We start from the raw sequence: 10441 nt of genomic DNA, 5'->3' as shown, positions 1-10441 counted from the left end.
TGGCCGTTAATTCTCACAGGGCGAGCGGGGAACGCGTTCGACAACCAGGCGAGCGTCGGACAGCTATTTTATATGCGAAGCAGCTTTTCCGCTGGGCTTTGTCCTTACCAAGGAGGTTAAAAAAAATTGCTGGAGTGGCGATTATTGCGCAATAGTGAAGCCGTGCCCACCAAAAGATGGCGGCTGCACCCACCATCTTAGTAGGGGCACGATAAGCCATCGGCGTTTGGCGAAGGAAAGCGAGCGTTCTCCACGCACGCCAGAGAAGTTTAATGTGGCAACTTTTGCGGGTCAGATACTGCAGCAAGTGTGTCTTTGTGTTACTAGTTTTCTTAAATAAGCCTGAAAGTCATGGCAAATTTTATTGGATATCAATCGCCAATAGTCCTCTCGACGGGTTACTTTTGTCGGCAACAACGATCTTTTATTTCATAATTAACGTAGCTCTTACACCAACAGATTAAAACTACTTGATCTCTAAGAAGGCACCACCAGAAAAGAGCATGTTTCCGAGCTCTTTGGTGGGCAAAATCCGGCTTCACTTTCTCTGGCAAGGCGTTTCGAGAGCTTCCACTCCAGAATTTTTTTTTAACCTCCTTGGTCCTTACACACCGTTATGATGGCTAACTCCGTTTCACAAGCTGTTGGCAGCGTTGTGGAAGGTACGGGCGCCCTCAGCCAATCATGACACAGCGCACTTCATAAGTGTGTTCCTACGCGGATATCGCGTCCGTTAATTCGACCGTCTGTATGGAAGTAGCTGTACTATAATAACTATCTTTTAATTTTGGTAGCAAATGGCGCTTGGTACTTTTTTGATCTGTTTTGCTTATTTACAGAAGGGACGACCAGCGTTGCAATAAAACTGGCTCGACCTTCTCTATTTATCGCCACCCGGTTCGTATGAGTTCTTGGGGCCTTAGAGTTTTTTTAATTGTTTATGCACCGTGTATAAGAATATTTACTTCAGTCACTGAATTACTTAACGAACGAATGATTGAATCAATCAATCTGAAGCTTTATTTTCACTTCTCAGTGTGACTTGCTTGGTTCCTTGTCATAATAGCAGACAGTTCTGTGTTTTCATTTTGGCTACTCTCACTACGATAGTACTCAATAATTCCGACCTCTACTCATACATGTAATGATAGACGTGAGCTTGTTACAAGAGCTCATATGTCATGGTTCTCATCACAACTTAAATGTGAACTGCTCATTGTTTCGTCATCCAGGGTGATTACGACAGCTGCATTAATGTCAACATCATCAATGAAGTGCTCCAGTTTTCTCATTACATCTTCCTGAGCGGTAACATGCTTCACATATCTCTTCCACTTCTCAACGGTTACTTGCTTAATTCCTTGCCATAGTAGAGTGTGAACGTCTTGAAGCTTAAACGCATTGTTTGCCGCTGCTACGAAGCCCTTCACGTCCCTCCAAACAAGCTCTATGGGGTTAAGCTGGCAGGGGTACGGAGGTAGGCGCACAACGAGGTGACCAGCAACCACAGCGATGCAGTACACAACGTTATCGGTCCGCGCTTGCATGTACATTGTCGAAAAGCTTTATGAGCTCCGCCTTCACCATGTCGCCGCTCCACGTAACACCTTTTTTGGAAAGCCAGGCCTGTATGTCATTTTTTAATATACTCATACGCGGTACTTCTTCCTGCTTCACAGAATGATAAGGTGTGTTATCCATGACTATAACACTGCGAGGTGGTAGTAGTGGAAGCAGCTTCTGGGAGAACCACTTTTCGCAGTGGTTCCCGTTCATTTCTTAGTGGTAGTCACCTGAGCTTTTTTTTTAGCTTGGAAGACTTCCGCTGCGCCTTCAACGAAACCATGTTCGCTACCGCAGTGCGCGAGAATCAGTCTACCTTTTTTGCTACTGGGGTTTCGAAGACCAGTCGACAAACCAAATCGACGGGCTTCGTGCGTAGACTGGACAGTGCGGTCTATCCACACCCGACTACGCGTATGACCAGCGTTGATCCACGTTTTGTCGGTAAAAAAAATTGCCCTACCCTGGCGTGGCAGCACCGCTATTTGTCGCAGGTACCGGCGGCGACTCTGGACAATGTGCGTCGCTTCTATGAGAAGGGCATTCCGACAGCGTTTCTTGTACCCGAAGCCAAGCTTTTTCAGCATCCTCTGCATCGTCATCGTGGACACGGTCGGTAGCGTCTCGTCTTCTTTGAAACGCTGCACCACTTTGGCGATAGTAGGAATTTCGCCTTTCTCAAAAAAGCCGTGCACCACTCTTCGCAAAACGCTCAGGTCAAAATTGTCCAGCTTTTTTTTTACCGATCACGGCCTTTCCCACAAGAACGCTTCTAGCGTTTTACTCGACAAGTATACGCCCCTCCCGACAAGCGCCTAACAGGAGAGGAGGCAATAAATTGGAGAAAAATTCAAACTGGGGTTTATCCCCACTTAAACGATTACACGCCATGTTCCCTACGTGCTATCGAAGTTCCTGCCCCTGGTGCGGAGGAAGCCCTACACTCTATCACATTACCTGGGGCTGCTCTGATCGACCAGGTTGAACGGGCGGCCAAGGCCAGTGGGGCCCTCGACTAGGGCTCCCCCCAAAAGAATTTTTTATTGTAAATAAAGTTTATCTCTCTCGCTCGGTGGTAGGACTTCGCCGGCGTCTTCCATCTTCCTTTTCCACCGATACAGCGTTCGCTCGCTCCCCTGGGTAAGTTCCGCGGTCCTCTTGATAAGTGCATGCACACTTGCACTGTCCCCGCACTCGACGCGAAGTCCTTCAAAAACATTTCAAGCTATCTGCTTCGCCAGCTTTTGAAAACCGCGCATATTCGAAGGATGGCTCGCTGGTCGCACAGCTTGAGAGGCATCTTGCACAGACATAACCAACTCGGGCGACTCCATGATTCCAAAAGGGGGCGCATCACCACCTCATAACAAGCATCTGCATAGATGCGTCTATGCGGGCTTTCTCATTTAATACCACTGACGATAAAAACACTCTGCACGCTTTGAAAAAGTGAATCCTAACAATATTTTCAATTTTTGTGGGTGTAGATTGCGAAATAGAACAGGATTGCTAAAATATTTCAGGGACTATTTCCTGTGCCCCTACAGCCCTCATTGGACGAGAGAGCTCTACCTTTGGCTGCACTGCCAACAGCTTGTGAAACAGAGTTTAGTTCCATTGGCGACCGTCCGCTTTCTAAAACCTACCATAGCCATCCGTAACATACTGAGCGCGCGCTCGTGACAAGTAGAAGTCTTCTTCGTCTTGTTCTTCGACCGCCATGATGATGATAGGTGCAGAGCACGTTAGGGGCCCGGGCTGCCGTATGCTGTCCTAGCTTGGCGTAACGCAGACAAAACCACGTGTGCTGGCACGCACTAGCGCGTTCAGGCCCGCGCAAGGGGTAGTGGTGCAGAACTATCGGTTAATTGACTATCCATGGCATCGATAGTTTTCTTTTAACTATCGATAGCGTAAACAAACTATGGATAGTACTACAATCGACAAACTATCGATTGTACAGTCGGTAGTACCATCGTTTATATTACTAGCCGTATAACTGCCACGCGTGTTTATTGCTTTGTTTTGATGTATTCGGTTTTCACCCACAAAGACTGTTAGCAACGTTTGACCGCGCCGTAATGTTTGAGAAGCTTCACGATTGTTTGAGATCATTCTGTTAAGATTACGCGCCGGACACGAATAGTCAAGTTCATTCGAGAGCTTACGCGAGCACCAGCGATAACGCTGGAAGGGATGATGATTGATGTAAAAAACACGACGCGCTCCACCGATGATCAGATTACTTGACGGCCAACGACTGTTCTCGGCGCTTTCAGTGTGCAGCGTATATCGGTATTATATTGAGTTTTGATTTTCTGGCCACAAGTTCGCCCAAAGAAAGAGCTGAGTATTTCCCAGTCTTGCTACAGCATTCTTCACCGTCACAACCACGTGACAATACTATCGATAGTGGTGTGAGTAATGATGTTGTTGCTAGCCGGACATATTGCCACAAACAATGGGATAGCTACTATTAGCTTCGCCTAGTTTATAAGCAATTTCTGGCGAGAAAAATAAATTATTTTCGCAGTGAAAACTGTGGAATATATCCAACAAAATATTCATATTCAAAAGCAACTAGTTACACCTTACAATTACCAAACTTAGTTCTTCATATTTCTTTATTTTGAAATCATAAAATGCAATAGAATTTCATGTCGTGATAATCCACAACATGTAGGCGCTTCCTTTCAGCTACAGCTGAACAGTTTGACTTCACGATCATGTGTCAGCAAATAACTCTGGTGAAGAACACAAGCATGCCAACTTTCTTGCCCTTCAGCCTGCTCCTCCGGCTCCTCTATGTACCACGGGAGCGGGGAACTAAGTTTATTCCGCAAATAGTTCAGGCTGATGATTTTATACTATCGACAGTACCATCAAATTTGATACTATCGATAGAGCTATCGATAGTAATTTCACCATCTATAGCTCGATAGTGACTCAGCTATCGATAGTATCGATAGTACCATCGATATTTCTGCATCACTAGCAAGGGGCTGGGTAAGACGCTTTGGTCTCTTCCCCCTACACTCGTTCAGCCGTCATGTGACGGCGTCGGCGAACCAAATTCTGCAGACGCGCGATGAACCAACGCGTTGTATCCTAGTCAGAACGCGCTGGCACGCCCTAGCGCGTTCGGGCCTGTGTAAGGGGCTGAGAAAGACGCTGTGGCCTCTCCCCCTTACACTCTCTCAGCAATCACGTGATGGCGTCGGAGAACGAGATTCTGCAGACGCGCGATGGGCTCCAACAAGTGTTCGGGATGAGTAACAGGAACAACAACAGTGAATTCATGGTGTGCTCCACATGCAAGGACGCATTAACATCGGGCAAGGTGCCCGTGATGAACGAAGCTTTTTGTCGACCCATGCGCTCCTTCCCATCCCCACATGGTTCCCTTTAGTGGGAGAGGGCGAAATATTTTTAGGGCCACTTTGTCGTGCGCGTCTCGAGGGCAGTTTTCAAATTGAAATAACATTAGGAGCGTTGCGTCTGCAAGTGTCAACAATGGAGAATCAGACGCTCTTGGATGTTTCTTGTATATATACTCGCTAACGCTTAGAGCAAGAAGCAGACCAGCAGCTCGTCCAGCGAATTTGAACGACGCCATTTTTGGAACGTAAACAAGGGCACAGGGTGACCAGACACGGCATCAAAAAGCGCTGAAGACAACCGTGTTGCCCGACTGCACCGGAAATGACGGCATTGCGTTGGCGGAGTTCCGGCGAAATTGACCTCTGCAAGACGGAGCAACGCGGAACGCTCCGTCGCGGAGTGGGTTGCTCCGAATCTGCCAGTGGAATTATCTACGACATTCTGTACGACAGAATTGAAAATAAACTTTGACTTTGACTTTGAATACGCGAACTTGCTTCGAATCGACCACACTGTAAAAAATTTTTTGTGAAAAAAACAGAAAATGCATGGCAAATTTGGTGACATAACAGTTCTGTTCTTGTTTGTTTTCTGTTTTCCTTTTCGCAGTAATTTTGCATATAATGTCTGTCATTGGTTTTCTGTACTTCTACAGAGATTTTCTGTTTATGGCACCATTCTTAAAAAAACACGCTTTTTGCATTTTCACGCAATCTTTCTGTTAATGCTTTTTCTGTTATCCTACAGAAATTCTTCCTCCCTAAATCAGAGTTCAAATAACAGACTATTTTTGTAATCGCACACAATATTTCTTTTAATGCTTTCTCTGTAATTCTACACAAAGTTTCTCTGCCTTGCATATCTGGTGTTAAAAGAATTATTTTGCGATCACAATTTTATTTTGTTTACATGTTGGATTGTTATCCTGCAGAAAAAAATGTGTTTTGTTCTCTCCTAAACTCAGTACATATTTTGACTAACATTTGGATACTTGTAGTTTATGTGCCATTATCTGCAAAAGCATGCAGCAGCAATTGGGCAAGCATGGTGCTAGCATTAAAACCAGTGTTTCATATTCACTAATGAATTTGAAGGCAACGGTATGAACTTCTAAATTTTACTTTTTATTAAAGCTCAAACACAAGATCAGAACTTGTACTGATCCAGGGCATTCGCCAGGGCAGCCACCTTTGGGGACAAACAATACTGCTTCTTCGATGTTCGCCGTGCCTTTGTGCTTCTTTCTGGGTTGATTCCCGCGATTGCCCTTCAAGAAACCAAGAGTCGATATTAATGAACTAAAAATGCCACCGGGCTAATAATGTGTACTCCCAAAGCTTAGATGCTGTCTGAAGCATAGATGAAACAAATCACGAAAAATGATCAAAATGGCTGACTATAATGCTGTTAACATAATGAAAAAAAAAACATTTTTTTTTGCCAGTTGAACAAACAACTGGCGAGTGCCACGCCAGTTGTTTGTTCTTTTGAACGAAATTTTCGGTAACTAAGAAGTCTAAATTTCTGAGAAATCCGTAAGGATTTATTTGTGGCTTCGTGCTACAAACAGGTGGTTGCCTATTTTCCCTTTCTTAAGGGTATGACATGACAGCGTTAAAGGTTCATATCTGCCAGCTGCTCTAGCCCATACTCCTTTACAAATCTACTCCGCATCCTTCATTTGCGCCTCTTATCTCGCACATACCCATTAGCATGCAGTCGCAAGCTAAAACGTTACGTGAAATACAGCCCGATGTGGACATAGAGCCCTGCTATAACCAAACCATACAATCGCGGCTGCATTGCCTAGAGGTAAAGTGTCTGACTCGGGATGCAAGGGTCCTGGAGGGTTCGATCCCCTTCACCTTGCCACTTTAGATTAAAAGCCTGAATGAGCAGCTCGTACCAATATGGACAGGTTATCTGATCGCAATATGTCACAAACGCTGTGAGAAATCAGTGCCCGGCCATATCGGCTGCCAGCTTGCACCTGTTAGTTACGCGTGTTATCTTCCGCTGCCTAGCAAGCTTGCACTCCTACACTTCCCCTCAACTAAACACCCACACGATGAGCCGTGAAAGCTCCGATAGAAAACTACAAGCTTTGCTACGAATAGAAAATTAGATGCATACTGTTTCTTGCAGTAAATGCCAAGTAAATTCGTTTCAATCTTCTCTTGGGGGCTGAATATGGGCACAAGAAATCAGTAAGGTTGTGGATAAGTCTGCCAACTGTTTTTGTCTCGAAGAGGAGAAAATGTACGGTATCTTGAATATTCTGGTATTTCGTGGTCATTTTATGCTTAAGCGCTTCCAACTTCAGCTTTAGGAAAACCTTAGTTAATCCCTGATAGGTCAATTTGCAATATGTTATAGCAAGATAGTAGAAAAAACATTACTAAAAATATTTCCAGCACTTCCCAAAACAGCCCGTTCTTTCGCGGTCCGTAATCGGTCAAAATCACTAGAAACCACAATTTTTAAAACGTTTCTCCCCCTCCTTCTGTAAAGGCATAAAGGTAACCAGCTATGACTAAACTATGTGGAACTGTAAGAAGTGCAACAGGTTAACGCAAACATATATTAGGAAAAATAAGGGGGATAAGCCCTCACCTCTGCACAAACTCCAATGTCAAAGCCACTTCAGGTGGATACTCGATGTTAAGGACAAAGTATAAAAGAAACATGGCTTTGAAAGCTGCGGCCCGCTGAGTAGTCAATAGAGCAACACCATCCACACAGACAGTGAACATTTCTGCCTCAAAAAGACCCGGTCCTAAAAAAAAGACAAGAAACAAACATCAGTGCTTTATGAGACGGTGAACGATTCCAAAATCTAACCTTTCATACATATTATGGGCGTCAAGGGCATGTCTCCTAGGTCATCGTCATGGGCGGTCTCCTGCAAAATGAGGATAGCAAGACAGATGGAAGGCATTAAAAAACTGATATCATGCTGTGTGAAATGAAAATGAGATTGTGGCAGCTCGTGTTCAAATGTACACGATCATACACTATGCAAAGCAATTGCGTTTCTACTCATTTCAAAATCTTGTTCAGCCATGGCGAGATATGCAGCATATTTGGACGTAGCAGCTGTTAACATGGCTGCACCTGTCAAGCACCCAACAAACAAAGGTACGGGGCATGAGTGAGATTGACGACCAATCCATCAAGATTCTGGGTTCAAATATGCGACTGGGACCAATTTCTATTCAAATGCGAAGTTCGCATGAACGCTGCACTTTCCTGAGTAGCCGTGTGGTTGTACTTGCGAGATTTTAAGTAATTACTCCTCCATTGCATGCCAACTGTAATATTATAAAAAATGACAAGATAAACCGCATGCAAGAGACAAAACAGTTCTGAAGACTGACTTTGTTAGCTGCATTAACACATGGAATCAGGCCGAGAACAATGTCGTTAAAGAATACGGAAACGTTTAATGGTTGCAGTCGCAAACATATCTGTTACTAAGGTAGACTAAGCAGATATTTTAATATAAAGTTTGTCACCATCAAAGCTTGGGCGACTCCTAATGGGCTCTAAAGAATATTGTGCAACCGCATTAACGTCTCCTATCTGCGGACCCTCGTTCGCATACATGACATGCACTTTTCTACTCAATAATCCCTTAATTTACGCTGCTACATCATCTCGCGCATACTCATTAGCATATAGTCATAAGTTATAATCCACGAGACTAGAAAGATATGAAGCTCCCCTTTAACCAAGCCGTATACGGATGTGCCTTAGGAGCAGCTTCTTTCAAGAGGAATTCAAAGGTTGCAGAGGGCACGACACCCAATTTCGACCTCCCATCTCAATGACTAAATGAGCTGGCTGGTCCTGCCAAGTCATTTCATGCAGCCTCGTGACACCACAGAATTCACCGACCAATCAGTGTACAGCCAGATACGTGTTTGTGATTTTGCATTGACCTCGCCAACGCCGAATAATCTGTAGGATGAGGCCTTGGACAATTTCGCGAGAATAGTTCTTAACACTATATATTAAAGCCATTCTACTGTATTTTTCGCGATACCTACTCCGAAAGTCTCAGAGCAGTCTAGCATGAACAAACCTATGATGTGCAAAGATCAAAAAGATTGTAAAATGTATGACAGATTTTAAACATCACTATCTGAAATACATTGAGGTAACATACTGCCGGTAAAGTAATGCAGTTATGGTAAGCGGACTTTTTTATACACAAATGCAATGGCCATCTGAATTCTGCATGCACAAGCACTTTTCTGGCAGATGGGAGAGGAAGGGAAAATTTTAAGCTTGCCTCAACGGTCTTGTAGATGAGCTCTTCATCCTCGTCAAGCAGGGCAAGGAGGAGAACAGGCGCACCTTCATGCTCTGGTGTCACACTCTTCAGACGGTTCTTTGCTTGTTCTATTTCTTCGAGACATTTCTTCACCTTTGGCCGTTTTATCTGACTGTAAGCATAGCGATATACACGAAGCCCAACAATTTCCATGCTAGCATCAAGTCTTTGGCAAACCTCACTACCAAGTAGCTCCTTGGAATGCTCAAGAAGACAGTCCTCAGTAAACAAAAATGGCCAGTTTTTTTTCACCTCTGTCACACTCCTTGAGTGATTAATGGTCAGTCTTTGAGATGCATACGTCTCTATCATCAAACGACAGACAAGTTGCTTGTTGGGGTACATTTTAGCATGCTCACAAAGGAGCTGCTGCTGCTTTTCCCGTTGTGCCAACATATTTTCTCCACTTGGCAGCTCTGGTTGCCATGCTAGGCAACCGTAGGAGTCACGTCTAGATCGTGGACGTGGCTGGAATGAGTCTGGGTCATCAATTTCCGCAGGCAGCTTATGCGCAATTGGTCCCTTCTTGTTGTTGATGCAGTTTTCGAGCTTCCACATTAAAGTCTCAACTCCTGTGCCGACAACTGTACCCTCTAACAAATCCTGAAATGTTGAAGGATACGCTGACACAAGTTTTGCTGCAATTATTCTCAGGTTCCGTCTGCCAGGCGCTGAATGCTTATCCAAGATGAGAGAACTTAGCATTCTCACCATCTGGTTCAGATCGGCTTTTGTAGCCCTTTCTTGTGCTTTGCATGCTTGAAGTAAGCGTGGTGGAAATATTTCCCAAGGAATGCAAAATTTCTCAGCCCATTCATCTAGCTGTGAGTTAGCATCTGAAGTCACTGTAGCACAAGTACCACTTGGGCCTGATGGGAGAGGAGCAGCTCTGATGGTCTGAAATTTCTCAAGCAGAATGCGCCTTTGCACAGGGGCTAAGAAGTTTAAGTCTGATTCTTGTAGATATCTGAAATGTTCTGCACATTTTACTCCCAACTCCTGTAGTTTCCGACCAATCGTTGTGAGGTCTTCCTCGCTGAGTGCTGGAAGCCACTCCTGTACAAGTGACATGAAGTCCTCAGAGCTGAAAAAAAAATTAGCAATGATCTAAAACAGCATGCTTCAGTGCAATGACTGTGACTTTTGGATGGCCAACAACAT

The 10441-nt window shown here is 44.5% G+C and overlaps 1 protein-coding gene across 1 annotated transcript; it reads right to left on the bottom strand.

Annotated features, from left to right (window-relative positions):
- Nucleotides 1–6053: 6053 nt before the first annotated feature.
- Nucleotides 6054–9780, bottom strand: LOC119402978 (uncharacterized). The gene is made up of 4 exons (XM_037669975.2): nucleotides 9239–9780; nucleotides 7786–7846; nucleotides 7558–7720; nucleotides 6054–6211 (listed from the first exon to the last, which is right to left on the bottom strand). Exons 1-4 carry the CDS (start codon nucleotides 9674–9676, stop codon nucleotides 6091–6093), a joined length of 783 nt encoding a protein of 260 aa, XP_037525903.1. The 5' UTR covers nucleotides 9677–9780; the 3' UTR covers nucleotides 6054–6090.
- Nucleotides 9781–10441: the final 661 nt, after the last annotated feature.

The sequence above is a fragment of the Rhipicephalus sanguineus genome, chromosome 8 (assembly GCF_013339695.2).
Source record: "Rhipicephalus sanguineus isolate Rsan-2018 chromosome 8, BIME_Rsan_1.4, whole genome shotgun sequence".
In the NCBI taxonomy this organism is placed as follows: domain Eukaryota; kingdom Metazoa; phylum Arthropoda; class Arachnida; order Ixodida; family Ixodidae; genus Rhipicephalus; species Rhipicephalus sanguineus.
The sequence above is the reverse complement of the archived record's forward strand: the minus strand, read 5'-3'. Positions and strand labels throughout refer to the sequence as shown.